The following is a 21,984-nucleotide window of genomic DNA, read 5'->3' on the forward strand; positions in this document are numbered from 1 at the left end:
AAGTTGTTTTTTATACTTTGTTCCCAAGCTGTCTTCAACTCATGTAAAAGAAAAGGAGAGAGTTGTATAATGGAATTATTAGCTGCATTATATCTAGAATACTTTGTATTCTCTTATGTATTGCTACATAAATATGTTAACAAACTTCAGAATACATCAGATTGTATTTTTATATTCCCAAATTATTTACATATTTTTTTTGTTTTTATTCTATAATTATTAAGTTTCAAGTTATAGTTTCTTGATTCACAAAAATATTATATTGTGTGTGTGTGTATATATATATATATATACTTTTCTGGCCCCTAAATATCTGAATAGGAATGCAATTTGAGAAGATAAAAGTGAGAAAAATTGGGGGAAAAATAAAGGCTCCTATTGCAGGGGGAAACTAAAATCGGACGTATCCTCTAAAATTAAAATTCATCGGGTTTTTATTGAGAAAAAAAGATAAACTTTCCCCTTTGGTATTAATTTTCCGTGACCATTCTTTAGCGGTCACGTGTGCTTCAGCTTCGCTACGCTGAAGCTGCCAGCTCATGGATGATGCTAACGGTTGCATAAGACGCACCGTACTCTTCGTGTCTCTCTCTCTCTCTCTCTCTCTCTCTCTTTCCCTGTCCGATTTACACCCACCAACTTCCACAGTCGGGAACTCCCCAAATCCAATGGAATCGGTGCCGACAACCACGACGGTGACGACTCGACCAGACCGGCATGGCCACGAGATCCGCACCGCATCCTCCGCCTGCGTCGCCGCCATCGATGCCTACTATTTGCAGGTCCTCTCCTACGGCCGCGACCGCCAGGTCATCCTCCAGGCTCCGCTTCACGACCCCGCTTGCTCACTCGCGAACTCCCTCGCCGCCCACTTCGCCGCATCCCATCGCCCCTCCCAGTTCAAGTCCTTCCTCTCCGCTGCCGCCGCTTCCCTCGTAAGACGTGCTCCTCTTCCGTTTCTTGCTTCTTTATTTAGTGTTTGTTTTAATTCTTTAGTACTGATTGATTTGTGCCGGTTAAGGGGAGTGCTACTTCCTACGAGAGAGCAGTTTTTAGAGCGATTTCTTGCTTGGTTGGAGACGAGAAGGATGAGGACGCGGCGCTAGAGATGCACTTCGAGGTTATTTTTTTTCCTCCTTCTCGGAATTCTATGTCGGAATGTTGGATTTATCGTTTTGGTTCATACCTGGTATCAGTTTTGCATTACATCGAAAAGTTATGGTGTAGTAAGCGTGGGGCAAAGTGAGACTATTAAAGAAATCCTTTGTGTGTGTGTGTGTGTGTGTGTGTGTTAGATTTGGATCTCTTTTCTTGGATAAAGATGATTTTTTCTTCTTATTTTCGGTGATTTTGAGGTAAACCTACGTTATGCGCAATGAAATTAAAGTTTCCTTAAATTTAAATTTTGGGCAATGCTAATGGAGGTGAGAATTCTATGCTCCAAACCATCTTGAGAAGATTGAGTAGAAGAGTTTTGGAATCTTATCTATATATGTTCGCCTGAGAGGATTGACAAACAGTATGGGTTCTTTCTAAGTTTAATCAAACTATGTGAACATGTAGAGTACCAAATCGTACAAAAATTATGGTCCCGACACTTTATTTAGGGTTTCTGGAATCCCACCTGCAGGTCTTCCAATTTATGGGGTTTAATTACAAACAAAGAGTCACAGCTTTCACGATGATGGTTGAACATTTCCTTCTATAGTGACTCTTTTGAGTTCTCAGTTGAAGTAGTGTGTTGCTACAATTTGTCAAATTATAAGTTTGAGCTTACATTGAGCTAGCACATGATATACTTTTCCTCTGTCAAGATATAAGTTGTAGCGCTGTGATAAATGCCAGTTTTTCAGGGTTGATGAATATGGAAACCTGAGCTTTTTTCATAATTTGCTTGCAGTTACTGAGTGAGTTTCCTAAAGATCTGGTGTCACTGAAGAGGGCGCAGGTCCTGTGTTTTTACTTGGGTCGACCTGATCTATCGTTAAAGCTAGTTGAACAGGTATCCATGTGAGAAACACTACGAGCCCTTTTATATATTTTTCAGAGACATTAAGAACTCTGTCTCTGCAGGAGTTCAATTTCATTTTCCTTGTTAATCATATCTATTTAGGTGAAATTTAATTTTTATTAACTGAACAACATCTAGTACCGATCTTCAAATACACTCTTCTCCTTTTGTGGTCTCAGGTATTGCCACACAATGAAGATCAGAGTTACATCTACGGTATGCTTGCTTTCCAATTATTAGAACTTGGAAGAATGAATGAGGCTGAGAAGGCTGCGAGAAAAGGTTTTGATATAAACAGGCATGACTTGTGGTCACAACATGCGGTAATTGAAAGCTTCTATGATCTTTGGAAATATACCTCCTTATGCCATTGCTATTTCCTCACATATTTCTTCTTTCTCAAGTTTTCATGCAAACCAACTTTTGCATAATTGTCTAGTACTGAGATTTTGAGACCAACATGATGCAGACATTATTCAGATAAATCAATAGAAACACAGAAGCCTGGGCTGCCATTTGAAACAACTTGCTGGCTTTTTCTTGATACTGTCTTAAAGCTATATTTCTTGGTCTCGATCTGTTTCTCCTGAAGTACACTCCAAATTCTCATAGTGCAGTATACAGTACTATTTGGGACCATAACCATTTTCCGTTTGTTGCTCTTGTAACAGCAACAGATTCAACATTTAAATATCTTTTGTCTGACAGTTCTTCTTCTCTTTTTTCAAGTTATGCCATGTTTTCCAATATGAATGCCGTTATAAAGAAGCTGTAGAGTTTATGGAAACGTGTTCTTCCTCATGGACATCCTGTTCATCATTCATGTACGGAGATTTAACTATATATATTGATATTCTTGAGCTGCTGCAAATGTTTAGGACCTCTCCAGTATTTCTGAAGGGTTTTGTTATCTCACTTGTAGGTACACTCACAACTGGTGGCATGTTGCGGTTTGTTATTTGGAAGGTGAATCTCCAATTTGCAAAGTTCTAGAAGTTTATGATCACTATATCTGGAAGGAACTTCAAAGAAGCGATGCTGAGCCAGGAGAGGTATTGTTAGATTACTCTTTCCTGCGTATCCTTGTTTTCATTACTCAAATCCGTCTCATGCATTCAGGTGTATATAAATGCTCTAGGCTTGTTGATCCGTATTTACACACATGGCCTGACGGACTGCATTGTGGATAGGATAATGACGCTCACAGACATATTTAAGAAAGAGGTAATTTCTAGTCTTTAAAATTAAAGGAACAGACTGGCTCATAATTTGGTAGTTTGACTATAAATAAAAAAAATGCAGGTATCGCAACCAAGTAATTACTCTAATCAATTTACCTTGATAGCTTTTAGGAAATTTGCCTTTAAATATTCTTTTGAAAAATATTGAGGAAACTAAGGCCATAAGTCCCTGTTTCTGCACATATTCTCTGTTATTGACAGCTACGTATAATTTTTGTTCTGTATTCCCTTTGTAGCATTGACAGAATGCAATTCCAAGAAAAGGTATGATGAAGTAGTTCATCATATTAAGTGAATCTTTCATCCCTACTAGCAATTAAATTCCTTGTTTCATTTTGGCAAAAATTCTCTCCTTGTTGACTGTTTCATATCTTAAATAGGATATAAGAGTAAGGTGTCTAAAATACTAAGGTGTACTTCTAGTAGTCATTAGCATCATCATTCACCAAGACATCTCCCTAGAGCACATCTTGAAGTTGAGAAATTGCCATGGAAGAAGTCCATTTTGCATGGAATTGTTGAGAAAGAGTGCTATGGTTTTACTAGGTAAGACATCTTTTTTAGGTCAAGAAACTGTCTTTTTTGGTTTTCTTGGTTCTATTTTATACAACTTTTGATTTCATGTTGCTATTGTGTTAGCTTGGAATGAATAGTACTTTTTATGGTTGAGTTAATTATTGTTGCATCACTTTGCTTGTTCATTTCTATTCTTTAGAATTCCCTTTTCATTGTTCTTCTTTAATTTGCTGCTGTAATTAAGAGTTCACACCTTTTGGCCTATAGATTAGCCTGTCTGTAGTAGTAATCCTAGCCTTTCGGCTGATTCTGTTGAACTGATTTTGTGAAGCCTTTTCCTTTTAATGGACATAGCGATATATAGTATTATCACTTATATGAGTTATTATGACTGGATGTGGTGAAGAAGGATAGTCAAACCTTGAGGTTGTGTGGTTAATCCATATTATAGCTAAACGTAATAGAGTAGCTTAACCACATTAATATATGGTCTTTTAGTATCTTTTATACCTTTTCTAGTCTACATGGGGCATGGAATGGTTGCTCGACATACTAGCATTGTGGGCGTTAGCTAGCATGAAGGAGCCCAAAGCAGAGGATTTATTAAAATCCATGAAATCAAGGTAGGAATTTCTCAAAATCTGATTCTGACATTTTGTTTACAGGAACCAAACATATTGCTTTCACTCTAACAACTGAGTCTGCCCTGTAGGATTTATTTGGTGAGCACGAAGAAGCAGAAGAAGATGCAAAGGGCAATTTTGGTGCGTGCATTTACTAAATTTTCTCTTCTATTTGTCAACTGCTTATCAATTGTATAAAGCAAGCATTTCTAATGATGTGTTCAGTAGTGATGTCCAAAGCATACATCAATTGCTTAGGTTTCTCTGACATTTGCAATATGAAAGTAACAAAGCACATGGGAAGACAAGTGAAAGAAGAAACTCACTGATGTCAAGTCAAATCACAGGGATAGTTTTTGCTTCTCTTCTCTTTTTTCTCTCTATGAACTGCTAGTTGTTTCCTTTGCCGAAATGCTGACTTGCTGAGAGAGCAATCAAAACACATGTTTCCACATAACTTTAGAGAATTTAGTGACCATGTTAGAAAGACATCTGATCGATCATTTTACTTAGATTCTAGAGTTAGAAAAAGTCCAGCATATGAGATCTGAACTTGTCACATGTTTCAATTATTCCGTGATTTGGCTTTTGAGGATAATTTGGAATTTGTCATTGTTCCACTTCTTTTCCTCATTTTACTGCTGGTGAGTTTATAAACCCGAAACGAATATCTGATACACATTCTATGCCTCCTCATTATGTTTCATTTTCTATGTAAGATTCTTTTCTCTGGTCAATAAAGATACTAAGACAGCTTCTGTTTCAGCTGAAAGTTTGATAGACTTGGCAGTATGGGCTTATTTGTGACCCTTTTACAGCTTGCAGAAGCTGTTTATGAGTATGGGAGGGGTGAATACAAGAAAGCATTTGAAATCCTAGGCCCAGATTTCAATGCTATTGATTATAAAGTAGGTTCGGAATATGTAATTTACTTTTAGCATCAAGAATTTTCTTTGTTCTGTCGGATCTAAGTATTTTTTGTTTATTATATGTTTAGATGATTGGGGCATCCGATGAGCAGCTGGATGTCTTTACTGAAGTTTGGTACGATGTCTTACTAAACATTGGACAAATATCTAAGGGTACGAATTCAACTTTTCTTGGCTTCTAATCTAAAATCTCTCTCTACCCCTTCTGAAGGAACTGATAGTATTAGTTTGTTTCTACAGCTATTGAAGAAATTGAGAAACAAGTAAGCAAAAGGGCGGGGGCACCTTTCTTATGGTCCTTGCTGGTATGTCTTTAGCCTCCTCTTTATTTCCTTTTATTTACTCCTCTTATTCCTCTATTATGAGATTGAACGAACTGCCATAGAATAACTATTATTTCCAAGATTAGCATTTGAGGTAGCAACGTTGCTCTCATTTATGTAAATAGTTGGGCAAATGTGCTTCTGCTATGAACGTTCATAAATTAGATTGTAACACAACCAAAATTTTATATTTGTTTATAGACTTGTAACTCTCAAAGAGAAAAAGGATGATGACTTAGGCCAATATATGAGAGGATTGGATTTCTACCAGTATGACAGATGTTGTAAATGTTCTGGAATCTGGGCTCTACAAGGAAACACTTTTTTTGTGGACATTGGCTTCTTTAGGTGAACTGAAGGAGCAATTAATTGCTCATGTTGGAGACTTATCTGTAGTTAATGATCTTATTTATGTTCTTGAATCTCCCTTTTTTGTTAAATACTCTTGCATTGGCTTTATTTTGTACTCCAGTTTGGATTTTCCAAACTAATACCTGCATCGAGTTGGTACCTGAGTCAGCCATGGAAAGTAGTTTAAGCTCTATAATGGGCTCTATGCACACTGACTATATTCATTTTATTACATAATATTGTGAGAGTGGTTGCTAATTTTTGCAGACACATTAGCAGTTTTTTTTAAAAAAAAGCTGGTTAAAGATCCAAAATTATCAGTGTACATTTACTAAGTTTTATTGGTTTCCAGGAGAAGGCGTATTCAATGGAGGGCAGAGCAGATGCTTCAGATGCTGCTGAGAAGGCAAAGGCTCTACGAGCTGCCTGTTTTAGTTAAATGCTCAGAAAATTACTAGCTCATCTCTTTAACAGTCTCCCTGATCAGCACTCGTTGAAGTGTTTGTAATAGCAAATTTGGACACATAAAAGGTATCTATGCATTATGTTGTAATTATTGGATCTTTAATTCCATAGGCCCATGGGAGCTCTAAGCAAATTTTAAACAACCTTTAAATGAGGCAGCAGGGTGATGCTATAAACTATCTCGTTGGGCTCCAAAACTTTTTGGCATTTTTTATTCCGTCATTGACTTGCGTCTGTTGTTAGAAAGTAAATTTTAATGAAGACATCTGACTTCAGGTAAGTGATTTTTTTTTCTTAAAAAGAAAATTTAATCCACAAAAACTATTTTTGATAAAACTTTTCAACTTAACAATCCTCTTGAGTTTAACTCGCTAAAAATGACTTACTCTTACAAAGAGACGCGAATCACGAGAGCTGCCTCTGGCCCTCAAAATTCATTCATAGGTTTCCTATTTTTATTAGGTGAATGAATGCACACGAGTGAACTCACGGGTGCCACACGTGCACTTCCAATAAATCCAAACGACCCGCAATGTGAGGCAATAATTAACAATATTTCTGGTCCCCTGACTTGGAGAACAAGGTATCCTTCCCGGATTCGAATCTCTGAAGTAAAAGCCCTTGTAGCTGGGCGTGAATGGAAGTCCACATCCATATCTTTCCTGAGGACTAACCTCACGAATCGCGTTCATGGTGCCCACGTGGCACATCACTCAACTCCTACCAAGCGTGGTAATTCGTGAGGTTAACTCTGAGCCAAGTAATCGGCCGACGACGAGTCAAAGACTCCTAGCCTATGCACCAGCAACAGAGCCAGAGATTGTTGCATTACGTGGCAGACACTTATTGGAAGGCCTCTAATTTCCTGTAATTTTTCTGCAGGAAATCTTCTGAAGAAGCAGAGGAAAGTCCATACAAATGACCATGTTGCTGTCCTTTGGGAAGTAGGGTTACTCTTCTCTCTCCTTGAGCCTTGGAAGCGAGCGACAGAGCGAGAGAGAGAGAGAGAGAGAGAGAGAGAGAGAGAGAGAGAGAGAGGAACGGAGGCTACCGCCGTCGTGCTGCCGCCTCTGTTCTTTTCTCGGATTCCAAATCGCATCCCCAACTTTATGTCGCTGACTGTGTGGATTGTAGGTGAGTCTCCAAGATTGCTCTGGTCCTTTTTAGCTTTTTTTATGGTTTGGTTCCATATATTGGCTGCTGGAAACGTTCGGAAGAGAAAAGGGAGTAACTATTGGGATAAACGATCGAACCCCTTTGTTGTTTTGGGATGAAATTGTAGTAGTCTATGTTGTATTTCCAATTTGATTGAGATTTTTCTTTACGATTGGGTCCTTTCCAAGATTTAAGGATAGTTTTTGATATACATCGAGTTTAGTTATCACTTTGCCGTGCATCATTTTTTGTGTGCGTGCTGATTTCAGCATTGGAGGTCCATAGTTGAATGTTTGACTCTTTGAGCTTCTTGCATGCTCTGTCTTACTCGTAGAGGATATTAAGACGTGTGAGAGAGAAATTTAAGTAAACAGTCCTATTGTTAGACTGTTGTATAGGCACAGTTAGAAAGTGGGAATTGTTCTTTTGCTTCCCCACTTTACATTTGCATAAATGTTGATTACATGGGAAAAAATAAGAGTACTATTTGAGGTATCAATTGCATTCGTGAGGAGTGATAACTATGTTTATTGTTTCAAAATATATTGGTCAATTATCTTATGTTGTTTTCTGGAGTAGATGGGATGGTCATAAGTACTCACTGATGATGTGATTTTAGTTAAGCCTCTTAAAGAGGAGTTCTTCCTTTTTTTTTCTCTGTGTACCAATGGATTTCATGGAGTTGACCTTTTCTTTTTCTTTCTTTTTTTGGATGATTGTACAATGACCAAATTCTTGTTAGATATGCATGTCTTGGATGAGAAGATGGTTATGAATTATAAAGATTATATGAACTTAGAATTTGTTAGTTGATTCACAATGATGTTTGGTTTCAGATCTGCCGGTGAGAGACCTTCTGGAGTTCACTGGTGGATAAAGACCATATCTACAGTGCGTGAGAGCATTTATCTGCAAAACCAGTATGTATAGTTTTATGATTGCAAATGTAGTTTGAAAGAACAGATTTGCTTGGTACTTATCATTTGCATCACATATCATCTTTTGATAGTACAACTGTCGATGAATCTATGGTTCAGTTTATTCTTTCATCTTCTTGTAGGTATGAAGACATGCTAAATTTAAATGTTCAGTCATCTTTAAATACTATATTTTATTGGTATTACCTCTGTAAAATGATACACCACCATCCTTTACATTGTCTTTCTTTAGTACTTAGTCGTTTAATTTGTAATGTGTTTGGCTTTCTTGTTATCTATTAAAATGAAAGCTACCTTTCTCTTTGTATAACCTTATTTGTCTATATGTTTATTGTGTTGTTCTTCATAGTTATCCTCTTCGCTACATGCAAACTTTTCTGAAAGGCATGTTTGATTCAAAAAGTTTGAGGTTTGAAAAATTAGAAAATAATGTTAAGACCTCTTAGTTTTTTCTTTTTATATATATTTTGCTGATATTTGTAATTGTTTTTCTCTGTGGTTTTGGACATTAAGATGTTATTGACCACTATTTGTGGTGGTTCCTGAGTTGTTCACATCTTATCAATCATACTGCTGAACAGATGACTCCTATATAATTTGATAGTTTTCACCTTCCATTCCTATTTCTTCCAGTTGAAAGAGTTGTTCTAGTACATGACCAGGTGGTTCTATATTGCAGATAATGTTGAGAGCAAAGCAACTTGGCACTCTCACACAGTGTGCTAGATCATTCTATCTTAGCGGTCCACGATGTGGTAGTGCAGATGGAGCATCATGTACTTGCTCTGAGGATGAAACCAGTGTTCCAAGAAGACAACCTTCATCCACTGGTCAACAGAAAAAGAAGGCCAGTTTTTCAGCTGAAGCTCCAGTAAAAGCTGCTTCTCCCTACTTACAAAATGCAGTTGGATCTGTTGGTCACAAAACTTATGGTTACGCAGCTTCCCTTCCACATATTGTCTCCTCCCCATCAACTTTGAAGTCAGACTTAACTTCCGGAAACAGTAAAAGCAACCACATTCATGATGCGGATCATACTCCTGGAAATAATTTGCATAATTCTTCTAGACAGACTGCTGAACACTTTGCCAAGCCAGCTACTGCAACCTCTGGTGTGTTTTCTGAAAAAATAGTGAATTACAGGATCGCAGGTACAGATGGACATGGTATTCACACACCTCAAACTTGCATGGTTGATTCTTCCCAGCCTTTATCAAGTAGTAGGTCTTCGAGTGGCAAGTCCCGCAATAAAGCTTATTATTCTAAAGATCAGCCTCACTTATCAAGTGATGCTGTTGAAAGGTCTAACTGCAATTCTTCTCAACTTGATGATTTTGGGGATAATGTTTCAAGGGCTGACTATGTACAAGCTAAGAAAAATATTTCTGAACCTACTGTTGTGAATCATAGATTACTGTCAGAGACAAAGAGTCAAAGACAATCTGTTAAGCATGTAGCGAAATTCCATTCTGATAGTTTTGCTTCACATGCCAAGCCTGAGGAACTCTTGGGGAAAAAAATGCCAGGTGTTACATATGACAATATTGGGTCTGTCAGTAAATCTCAACATGCTGCAAGATCAGTAAGAGTACATGCTGGAGGTGCTGCATCTAACTTCCGTTCTGCAAATTCTTTACGTGCTGTTGAAAGGTACTCTAACACATTGCAGCAGTTAAAATGGGGACCAGCAACTGAACATGCTTTGGATGATCTTCAGTGCAAATTAGATGCTTTCCAAGCAAATCAAGTGCTTAAGCTGCTGCATGACCACTCTGTTGCTTTGGGGTTTTTTAAATGGTTAAAATGTCAACCTGGGTTCAGGCATGATGGTCACACTTACACTACCATGATTGGTATTCTTGGACAAGCAAGACAGTTTGGTTTAATGAGGAAACTTCTAGAAGAGATGATTAGAGATGGTTGTCGGCCAACTGTAGTGACTTACAACCGTCTGATCCATGCATATGGCCGTGCTAATTACATCGGTGAGGCTGTTAAGGTTTTCCAGGAAATGCAGGAAGCTGGCTATGACCCTGATCGGGTAACTTATTGCACACTCATTGATATCCATGCAAAAGCTGGATACCTGGAAGTTGCAATGAACTTGTATCACAAGATGCAAGTAGTAGGCCTTTCTCCCGACACTTTTACTTATAGTGCAATGGTCAATTGCCTTGGGAAAGGCGGCCATCTTGCTGCTGCATACAAGCTGTTCTGCGAGATGATTGATCACGGCTGTGTTCCTAACCTGGTCACATACAATATTATGATTGCGCTTCAAGCTAAAGCAAGGAATTATTCAAGTGTAGTGAATCTCTACAGAGACATGCAGGCTGCTGGATTTCGTCCTGACAAAATAACTTACAGCATAGTTATGGATGTTCTTGGTCGTTGTGGTCGTCTTGATGAAGCAGAAGCTGTGTTTGTCGAGATGAAACGGGATTGGGTTCCTGATGAACCTGTATATGGTCTTTTAGTAGACTTGTGGGGTAAAGCTGGCAATGTAGATAAGGCTCAAGCATGGTATCAAGCAATGCTTGACTCAGACTTGCGGCCTAATGTACCAACAAGCAATTCCCTGTTGAGTGCTTTTCTCAAGGTACACAGGTTTGCAGATGCCTACAATGTGCTACAAAACATGCTTCATTTGGGACTTTTCCCCTCTCTCCAGACCTACACTCTACTTCTCAGCTGCTGTACTGAGAATAGCCCACAAATGGGGCTGTGTTGCCAGCTCATGGCCATTACAGGCCACCCAGCTCATATGTTTCTGTCGTGTTTGCCAGATGCGGAACCAGGCGGACAAAATGTGAGGGCCCATGCTGGCCATTTCTTGGACATGATACATAGTGAGGACAGAGAGAGCAAACGGGGTTTCGTGGATGCTGTTATAGATTTCCTTCACAAGTCGGGTCTTAAAGAGGAGGCTGGATTTGTATGGGAGGTGGCATCCCAGAGGAATGTTTATCCAGACTCGATCAAGGAGAAGAGCTCATCTTACTGGCTCATCAATCTACATGTGATGTCAGAGGGCACTGCATTGACCGCATTATCTAGGACACTAGCTTGGTTTCACAGGCAGATGCTGGCTTCAGGCATTGGGCCGCAAAGAATCGATATCATCACAGGCTGGGGAAGGAGAAGCAGGGTTACAGGTTCATCATTGGTTCGTCGATCTGTACAAGAGCTGCTAGATCTCTTCAGATTCCCGTTCTTTACTGAAAATGGCAATACGGGATGCTTTGTGGGATGTGGTGAATCTCTCAACAGATGGTTGCTCAATTCATATATAGAGCGCATGCACTTATTGTAGCATTTTTCTACTTTCTACCCTGATAGGAGCTTCTTGCTGTCTGTTGTAGTAAGTAACTCTAGTTTAGAGTTTTAGGCCTTTAGGCAGATGCAATTTTGTGGATCAATTTGGATACGTTCTCGCCTGCATCTGTCTATCTATTTTGCTTTCTCCAGCTGTAACAGTTGTAATATGTCCTCCATTTATTTGTTTAAATTTGCTGAGGTTTGATTGGTGGACGATCTATTTATGTCCCTGTTCTGTTTGAATAAAGTGGATTAATACCACAGATTTTGTCTGATTGGTGTTCTAAATACTTGTCATTTGTTGCATGCTTAATTCACTATTGGCAGATCAATGTGCATTCAATTTCTCAATTAGGATTGACGGAAGATGTACAAATCTTGGGATTTGCCATCAATTCAGGGACTCTCAATTTCATGCATAGTTCAGGGAGTTGAAATCTGATTGGAATCTTCAAAAGGGAATGGCTCAAGGTCAATTGGTAAATTGATGAATTAGTCTCTCGAGTTCCACCGTTTTCCTATTAGATTCCTTTGTTTTCTTGAGATTGTTTTATGCGAGAGATGGTCTAAAACACGGATAACTAAACCGGATAAAATTTGGGCACCACTATATCCGGTCGAAAATCCGGGTCTTTATTGATACCGCCTTATGATCTATAATCCTGTACCCGATGATTTGAGTTTTTATTAAGTTTAAGTCAGACCGCTTTTATTTGCTGGTTTAATTCACTTTTAAATTTAAATAGAATCAGATATAATTTGCTACCCTCGGATCTGAATCGGATAATAAATTTGAAATATAAATTAAAGGTCGCTAAGTAAAGTATTAAATCTTAGAATTCTTTTTAATATAAGTTAATTTTTATGAAATTATTTTAGATTTGAAAATCGCTGTCCCGGTTTTAAGCATCACTAATCTTCATTCATATTTAAGTTTGGAAGTATAAAAAGCTTGCAGGGTTAGTTTGGTCAAAAACTCCACCAATATGGATAAAATTCTTACGAGTTAACGGGTCGGGAACATTAAGCGCTCGGAAGATGTTCGAAGGAATACCTCAATGAGGAGCTGCGCACCTGCGAGTCTTTTCCTCCATTTTGGCGCCTCTTTGGGGTGTGCGTCTTGTTTCCGGCGCAACAATGTCCGTTGCCGTCTTCCCTTAAACTACAAGAAGCGTTTCTTCTCCTCTCCAGCTGCAAGCAGCGGTGAACAAGTATTTCATCATCATTCTTTTTTGCTTCTCTCTCTCTCTGTGAGATTTTGTCCATATCCCAATCTTCTTATAGCTGAAACGAGTTCCAACTATCAAGCGTTATTCTTTTTTCCATGGGTTTTCCTCTTTATCATCTTGCTTGCTAGTAGACTAGTATTCATATAAATATCGACCTTTTCTTTCTTTTGTTTGCTTCCTTTATTTCGTATTATTAGATACTACAGTATGAGGTGGATGTTCGCTAGTCATGAAATGAGCGCGACATTTATGTGCTAAAGCTTCTGGTTTTGGCTTGTTTCTTGTCCCGGTAATGAATATAGAAGACGTGTCTTGGTCTTGATTGAGAAGAACTTTTGGGAAAATTATATAAAGACATGCTTGGTGGTTTAGTAAGTGAATAGACTTTTTCGGCATTTAATTGTGTCCTCATATTGAGTATCTTGATAATGAACATTTGGTGAGATCTTCAGGGCTAGGGAGGCCTTGCACGGTATGTGCTTGGTGAGTATGGGCTTCAATTATGCTCAAAAGATCAAATTCTAGTTGTTCCTGAATGCCAGTCTAAAATTGAGTAGGGTATAGTTAGTTTTGGTTTCTTATCTTGAAGTTATTATATCTGAATCTCCAATATCCATTTTCCAGTAAGTTATTCTACACTTCCCATTTCCTGGAATTTCATATAGCTAATAGCTGATTTAAATGGGTAGGCTAATGAGCAATTATTGGTGGTGGTTGGTGCTGGCGCAGCTGGAATTTATGCTTCAATAAGAGCCAAAAGCATAGCTCCTAACTTGAATGTGCTGGTTGTTGAGAAGGGAAAGCCTTTGTCAAAGGTAGACTCTCTTATTAAGTAGAAACTTCATGCTCATTAATCATTTAAAAATTAAAATATCTCTATCTTCTATGAATCTTTGAAAGACAGTAAGTTTGAATATCTATATTTGTTGGCAATAATAATCTAATTCAAAAGTCACGAAATTCCAATTGAAAATAAGTAAATCATGTATAGTCGAGTCTAGTGTTGGATACTATTTTCTTAAAACTAATTTGCTCTTGGGACTTGATCCGCACGTTTTGAATCGAGTCGAGCCGAGCCAGGCGACTCACGTGTGTGAGTTGATTTGCATAGATTTCTTTACCCATAGAATATGTATATCTTTTAGAGCCCAAAATCCATAAGAAGCTTGACATTTATATATTTAATAATATTTTTCAAATATCTAATATGGTACTAAACTCACTTCTTTTTACTTTTCCTTATCATAGTACTTATTTTAAAGTCAATTTTCATTTGCTTTTCTTTATGAATTTGAATAAGTCAATATATGATATTAAAAATACTCTTTAAGTTCTTTTAATTTCACCATTAATCCATCATTAATATGTGTGGACCACATTTAAATTGGGCTCAAAGTTTATAAAATTTTCATGTTCATATACATGATATTTCTAACAATGTTTTCATTCTTTTGACTAATATTAATGCATATTTCTGCTGCAACAATGTTGCCGAATGATTTAGAAGTCTGTACTTGACGGTTTGCTTTCACATATCTACCATAATAAATCTCAAAAAATTTCCTTGGGCATCTTGCCTTGCAAACTTTAATAGATTAGAACACCTGCAATGGTTGGTGATAAGTCAAGGTCAATACAAACAGACAACCTTACTCACTGTAAGATAAGTAGATGAAGGTACATTGTGTTATTTACTCCTGATTCATCGAAATAAAGCAAGCTATGAGCTTATGACTCTTTGTGCAACATAGTATTCTTGAAAAGATTTACCCTAGTTGTCAAGCTACCTAAGCAGCGTCCTTTCTAAAAGTTGGCAATTGGCTTTTGAAAGATATAAAACTAACCATACATAAACAGGAAGCTTGGGATTGATTAAGAGGCTTTGGGCATGTTCCAGGAGACCGTATAGTACACTAATATGAAGAAATTGCTTTGGGAGGGAGAGTGCACCGAAAAAGATGTAAAAATGAATTAGTAAAGGAATGACATATCACATGATCACACTTTCATTAAATATAGCTGAATATAAGAAACTGATTGTGGACACCAACTAGTTAGGGCTAAAGAGTGAAGGCTTTTCTCCTCTATTTGATGATTTCATTATCCTTATTATGTAATTTATTGTTCAGTTAATATCATCTGTAGGTGAAAATATCTGGTGGAGGTCGATGCAATGTCACCAATGGGCATTTTGTTGAGGCAGTGGTAAGACAAAAAATCTTTTATTTAGCTGTTACATTTTTCTTGAACTAACCTCTATTCTTGCCATCTTAAATGTACAAGGACTGACATTTCAATCAATGTCCACCATGGATCAATAATATGACTTTATGAGTATATATACATATATATTGTGACATATATGTAAAGAGCCATTTGTGATATATAGCTACCCTAGGAGAGATATTGATTTATATTATTTGAAAAGAAAAGTCCTTCAGCGATTGCTCCAAATTTATAATGCTACTAGTATAACACCTTTTTAGCACTGCAGTCAGGGTATATATATGTAACGCATGATAACATAAATAAAGGCATATGTACTTATACATACATATGTTGTAGATGTATAAATATATGAGTAGGTATGAAAAATAAATAGTCAAAACTTTCAGTTTTTCATGTATGCTACCATATCCATTGAGACGCCAATGTGAAATTATTCTTCAAGATCTCGATATATACTGTTTGGGTTAACTTTTCACTGACATTTTGCAAATGTGCACAAATGTATAACTTTCCACCTCCTGTCATCTCTAATCTCGCATTTCTGGACCCAGACAATCAATTGTAATATCATAATGCCAACTTCTTCCTCCCTAGGTGACTTAAAAAGATATATAAAATTATAAATGCCCCTATCTAGTCATTTATTATCACCTCCAAATTAGGACCAAAAAGTTCAGGCTAATCCAGAGTTGCTATTGATACGGTGATGCATCATCAGTCATCTATGAAGATTCAACAAATATTTTTTCATCAAAAAAGAAAAAAGAATCAACAATTTTTACTGAAAAGTAGAGTTTGAAGTTCTTGTTAAAGTTCTATATATCTATCTACTGAGCATGATTGCATCTGCTTCCTGTCGTATTATTATCACATCTTAGAATTAATGAGTCGGCCTTGTAGGTGAAAAATCATGCACTTAAGAGTTAAGACTTGCTGATTTGATGTAGATTATTCATACTTGACATTATGTATTATTGTATTAATGCAGAAACTGGCAGAAAATTACCCTAGGGGGAACAAAGAACTGCGGGGATCTTTCTTCAATGCCCATGGTCCACAAGATACAATGTGTTGGTTTTCTGATCATGGAGTTCAGCTTAAGGTAGTCATGAAAACATCTGGAATCTCCTTATTCTTGCGAAGCTACATGTAAACCTTATCAAACATGTTGCTTTTTGCCTTAGACTGAAGATGATGGAAGAGTTTTTCCAGTTAGTGACAGCTCAGCTTCTGTAGTTGATTGTCTTCTCAATGAAGCAAAAAGGATTGGAGGTATCGGTTGTGTTTATATGCTGGTGCATTTGAATTCCTTGCCACATGTAATCAAATTTGTCATATCTCTTTATCAGCTTGTTAGTTACCTCCTTGAGAACTGTCTATTTTAGCAATTTGTCGTCAATTGCCAAGCCATTACTTTTAACTGTGAGATCTATTCAAGATGGTTGTTCTATACCTAAATTATATTTCAAGTGTAATTAAGAAAAAAAATCTCACTGTTGCTTATATATGGCAAAGCATGTTAATGTTTTTTTTTGGGTACTGGGTGGAGTATATAGAAACTTCTACAGAGACTCGATGTACATTTCTCATAGTGGATCTCTATAGCTTAGCCGTAGACCACAGCAATACTGAAAGAGACTTGAAAGTTATTTTTTTCGAGTCTGAAAACTTATTGACTTAGGGTCACCAGTGAATGCGTTAACTGTATATTGGACTATTCCGGTTGTTCACCAATGTAGTGAAAGATGGAAATTCAGCTCTTAATCCAACAATATGGTTTCAGCAGTTGAGGTTTTTGAGGACTTCAAGTAAATCCCACTTTCCTGTCTCTTGTCTACTACCGAAGAAGAACTACATATAACCTTTGGATAAAGAAGTAGAATTCCTATCTGCGACCTTTGATACAGACTAGTGTTTTAGCATGTCTATTTTATGCTGTCATTCCCAAGTCAAAACATTTAGTTAGTAGGATCCACTGAAACCAAAATTTCCTTTGCAGTTGTGCTGCAAACTGGGAAAACTGTCTCAAATGCATCTGTTACTGACAATGGGAAATTTGTTCTGAAGGTTGAGAAACGTACAATAGACTTTGTTGAGTATGTAGATGCTGATTATGTCCTAGTTGCTACAGGGAGCAGCCAACAGGTTCGAAGCTTTTTTTTCCTGTTATTAACGTCATATCAGATTTGTGTAGCTATTTATCTTTTATATGATTTGTTTATAGGGTTACTCAATTGCTACCCAGCTTGGTCATTCTATTATTGACCCAATGCCCAGCTTATTCACATTTAAGATCGCAAATACAGAACTGACGAGATTGTCTGGGGTAATGATCTTTATACTTATAATGGAATATCTGTGCAAAGGCATATCTTACTTTTATTATGAGGTTAAATAAACTATAATTTCATTTTCAGCATGCAGATCTTGATTGCACAGTTCACTCTTAGATAGACTAAGTTCCATTTTATATTGCATAATGAATTAGTAATCATTGAGTTATGCTCTATTTGCTTAATTGCCTCTTTCCCTTATTTACACCTCAAGATGATGATGATTTCCTATGTCAAAAGCTATCATGGCCTTCTTGTAGACTCTTTCAATCTTTATTGGAGTTTTGGGGGATTACTTCTTTGGTGCCTGATCCTAAACTGCAGGCATAAGACAAATACTTCTATTTGCCAAATGGCCTAATATATTTCATTGCAAACTTTGTCCAATTTCTCCCTGATCAATATTTTGACACTTTCTGGAGGGCTGATGTTAAGATGATAAGATTGTAAAAACTAAAAAGTTATCATTGAGACTAAAAAATTATCATTCTTTAGGAATACTCTCGAGTTTGAGTTATGCTCAAGCCCACTCCGTTTAACTGTAAACTGGCTTGGAGGATGATTTTTTTTTTTTATAAATTTTCATACATTAGCCTAAACATAACAGTTTGCTCCCATTTAGTTGAATATATGGTTTACTGTTTCTTTTTTCACAATGAACAGGTTACGTTTCAAAGAGTCAAAGCCAAGCTGAAACTGGATAATGTTCACAAGAGCATACCTGAATTAACTCAGGCAGGCAGTTCTTTTATATATCTTACAGATAAGAGTAAAAACAAAATAAAAATCAATTATGTGATGTTTTCTGAAAATAAAGTTTTGAGTTTGTAGGTCGGGCCTATGTTAGTGACTCACTGGGGACTTAGTGGGCCTGTAATTCTTCGGTTATCTGCTTGGGGAGCGCGTGAGTTATTTCTTTCTAGTTATACAGGTAGAATCTAAACAATGAATATCTCTATCTGCATTGAACTTCCATTCAGAAAAGATATTGCTTTTGTTTTTTGGCCTATGTCAGGGGTACTTATAAGTGCATCTTATAAGTGGTCATGTTCATTGGTTTGATGTCTTGGAGTTATTCTAACTTTCTAAGTCAGAGTGGTGCTTATGGTGTCATACATTAAAGTGATCACATATTACAAATCATCTTCGTATTTTTTTATGGAAACAATTTGATTTGCATATTGGTTTATGATTAACTAATCATGCAAGCCCTGTACTAGTCAATCATTCAAAAGTTTCTGAAGTTGCATTCTAATTCCTTACGATTTGGAATTTTGGATCATGTCATAGTTTTCCTAATATATCTGTAATGCTTGGCTTACAAGCCTTTCATGCTGTGAATCTTATAAGTTCTCAATTTCTTCTGTAAAAAGATGTAGTAACATACAAATTGTTGAACTTGCAAATTCCTGATGCATTTTTTTAAATTTTTTTTTCTTATTTTGGTGGTATGAAAACCTTTGCTTATTATGCATTTTTAGCCTTGTAGTCGTAATTTTGTATGCACATGTTTATCTGGAATTGTATACAGGAATGCTTTTCGTGGACTTCATGCCTGATATTCATATGGAAGATGTGAAGTGCATCCTCTTTCACCAGAGAGATCAGCTGGGGGTTTGGTTCTTTATTGAAGATGTGAAGTATCTTGCATTCCATAATGAAATAATGATTTCAAAATTTCAATGTTTTTTTCTGCAGAAGCATAAGGCGAACAATTTCTTTCCTCCACAGTTTGGTTTGGCAAAAAGATTTTGGAGGTTTTTACTGGAACAAGAGGTCTTATAGCTTGATAAATTATTTCCTTCTGCATGATTTCGTAATATTTTCCAGTACTCCTAGATAAACACTAACAATCTCTCTCCAGGGTTTAGATGGTGATATGCCATGGGCTTCCATTGCAAATAGCCATTTGAATTCCATAGCTCTTCTTCTAAAGCAATATCCATTTAAGGTAGTAGGAAAGGTATGAAGTTATTCCTTTCATGTATATTTGTACAAGTGAGTTTTTTGTATGGTGCCAACGTAGAGATCTCCTTTTTCTTTAGAGGAAAGTCACATGCTTCTTACTCCATGTAGGGACAATTTAAGGATGAATTTGTCACTGCTGGAGGTGTTCCACTTCCAGAGGTTTTTCTCTTATTTGAGGAATTCATCATGAATTATTTATTGATGCATATTTGACCTAATTCTGTTCTTTTGTTTATGAAGATATCACTTAGCACAATGGAAAGCAAGAAACAACCCAATCTCTTCTTTGCAGGAGAGGTAACATTTACATTTTTGGAACTGGATTGGAATTTCTGTGCTTAAAACGCATCAGATAAAGGTGAACTTCTTCCAGGTACTCAATGTTGACGGAATCACTGGTGGATTCAACTTTCAGGTAGTGGTAAACACAGATATTCACAACTTTGTCATATCACTTACTAGAAAAGTATTAGTAGCTTAAAAAGACAGATAAGGTCACCGACATAATTAGATATCCTTACTTATAAGTTATCTCCATAATAAGTAAAACAATTTAACAAGAAATCATGTTGCAGAACTGCCCAATGTATTATGTGTAGTTAGGCATGCATGTCAAGTAATAAACTTCACTATGGCTAAAGTGTAGCACTTTGTCAATTTGACCAGGAGAGTATTTTGTTACACTTAAAAGTTGCCGGAGTCCAATGTTCTCTTCATCACCCTCTTGTGAGGGGGTTTAGCCTCGGCATATGAAAATAACCCACAAGATACATGATAAGTGGCTTTTAAAAATTTGTGGGTTTAGCCTCGGGATATGTGGGTTCTTTTCATAGTTCATTATTGGAAGTTATCTGACTACTTCAAATCATCACTAGTCAGTTTCTTGTGTTTTCTTGACAGAACGCATGGACTGGTGGATATATTGCAGGGACAAGCATTGGCAGACTAGCATCAAATTATTATCACCTGGCAGAAGAAGCATCATGATCGAGACTTGGTACAATGAAATGTAAAACTAAAAATAGAAAAGCAACAAACAAGCCTTAAAGTACCGAAAGGCATATGAATTATATGAATTCAGACAAAAGGAAGGGCCTCTCAAGGTGCCACTAGACAATTCTCCTGGAACTAAACATTTTTGGCTTAGAGCACGCCATTTTGCTCTTCTAGCACCATTGTTTGCCTACGAAGGTATGCTATTGAAGTTTTAAACTTTTATTAGAGTTCCATCTACACAACTTCTTTTGTTTCCAGATGCTCTTTTATACTGTACTAATTCCCTTTTCTTTAAACCAGTTACAGATGTCTGGTTACAGTGATCTTGTTGATAGATCAGCCAACCCCGAGAATAAAGAAGTCTTATGATTTGATAAAAGTTAAGAGCTGAAGGAAAGTGCCCTTAGTGATAGTTCTCCCTTTGCCTATGGAAAGGAAAATAATTCTTTGGGACAAGGCATTCAGAAGTATGGAATGAAAGCTATTGCCCAGATGCGTATTCATCTGTTTTGAGTATGAAATATGAGTCACCAACTATAATTTTGGAGCTGTGGAACTATAAGGATTTTGCTTTCCTTTGTCACAAGAAGTTGAGGCTTGTAATCAGATGTTGTCCATCATTGGTTGATCTAATTTTGTCGGCCTAATAGTATGAAACAGATGCATCCTTTAAGATCTTGGCTATTTCAGCCATTTCTGATCTCCAGCTATTTCGGATCCTGTGGCAGTCTACAATACTGAAATTTCTTAACACTAAAGGTGATTATCGGGTGGGCCAGGCCATGTTTGGGCTGAGCTTTTCGGGCTGATTGAGTTAAATATTTGTTCACGATCCGACACAACCAATCACTCAAGTTGGACCGAGGTAGAATATTATAGCCTGTTATAGCCCACTAGCCCATTTGATATCGGACTTGGATTGAGCGTAATGGGCTGAAATTTATAAAATTATTATATCATATTGGGCCAAGCATAATGAACCTCTATGAAGATATTTTGACTATTTTTAATATCATACTTATATATTAATATCTAATTTATTAAATATTCAATACGAAACTAAATTTTTTTGAAAATATACATGCATAATGATTCGATGTATAGATGAGCGTCCGGCAAAGACATAGCCCGTGTCGCTCACTACCATCTCGGGCTCAAGTAAGTTAGACCTAATAATCATCTCTACTTCACACAAAGGACCTTCTTGCCACCAAAGGGTTTCCTGCACCTTCAATCTACTCCTCGAGGGGTAGACAGTCAAGAAACCATTGATCAAATTGTCTTCAACTGCATTTTCACTCTAGGGTTTTGGGCATCATCCATCTTATCTTCTACAGGCTCCTACTGTAGAATTCTTCA

At 37.0% G+C, this 21,984-nt stretch overlaps 3 protein-coding genes across 10 annotated transcripts; all 3 read left to right on the top strand.

Annotated features, from left to right (window-relative positions):
* The first annotated feature begins 567 nt into the window (after positions 1-567).
* On the top strand, positions 568-6,602 carry LOC140762816 (uncharacterized). The gene is made up of 13 exons (XM_073100771.1): positions 568-935; positions 1,022-1,120; positions 1,901-2,002; positions 2,191-2,334; positions 2,741-2,835; positions 2,934-3,063; positions 3,131-3,235; positions 4,288-4,391; positions 4,481-4,532; positions 5,210-5,299; positions 5,389-5,473; positions 5,561-5,625; positions 6,347-6,602. The coding sequence occupies exons 1-13, from the start codon at positions 669-671 to the stop codon at positions 6,431-6,433; spliced, it is 1,425 nt and encodes a 474-aa protein (XP_072956872.1). The 5' UTR covers positions 568-668; the 3' UTR covers positions 6,434-6,602.
* Positions 6,603-7,392: 790 nt separating this feature from the next.
* On the top strand, positions 7,393-12,158 carry LOC140762734 (pentatricopeptide repeat-containing protein At1g74750-like). The gene is made up of 3 exons (XM_073100660.1): positions 7,393-7,593; positions 8,451-8,534; positions 9,232-12,158. The coding sequence occupies exon 3, from the start codon at positions 9,235-9,237 to the stop codon at positions 11,863-11,865; it is 2,631 nt and encodes an 876-aa protein (XP_072956761.1). The 5' UTR covers positions 7,393-7,593; positions 8,451-8,534; positions 9,232-9,234; the 3' UTR covers positions 11,866-12,158.
* Positions 12,159-12,775: 617 nt separating this feature from the next.
* LOC140764033 (uncharacterized) lies at positions 12,776-21,325 on the top strand. 8 transcript variants are annotated; one of them, XM_073102473.1, is made up of 17 exons: positions 12,779-13,081; positions 13,789-13,914; positions 15,245-15,304; positions 16,317-16,430; positions 16,513-16,600; positions 17,328-17,473; positions 17,553-17,654; positions 18,325-18,396; positions 18,493-18,565; positions 19,193-19,275; positions 19,360-19,437; positions 19,526-19,624; positions 19,738-19,788; positions 19,870-19,926; positions 20,003-20,047; positions 20,530-20,820; positions 20,926-21,325. In XM_073102473.1, the coding sequence occupies exons 1-16, from the start codon at positions 12,929-12,931 to the stop codon at positions 20,614-20,616; spliced, it is 1,434 nt and encodes a 477-aa protein (XP_072958574.1). In that variant the 5' UTR covers positions 12,779-12,928; the 3' UTR covers positions 20,617-20,820; positions 20,926-21,325. The 8 variants fall into 8 exon arrangements, with proteins under 8 accessions (XP_072958570.1, XP_072958574.1, XP_072958567.1 ...); XM_073102471.1 differs by having other exon boundaries at positions 12,783-13,081; positions 18,493-18,592; XM_073102472.1 differs by having other exon boundaries at positions 12,797-13,081; positions 18,493-18,592; positions 20,003-20,044.
* Positions 21,326-21,984: the final 659 nt, after the last annotated feature.

This window comes from Typha angustifolia, chromosome 7, assembly GCF_048772165.1.
Source record: "Typha angustifolia cultivar Huaian chromosome 7, ASM4877216v1, whole genome shotgun sequence".
NCBI classification, from domain to species: Eukaryota; Viridiplantae; Streptophyta; class Magnoliopsida; order Poales; family Typhaceae; genus Typha; species Typha angustifolia.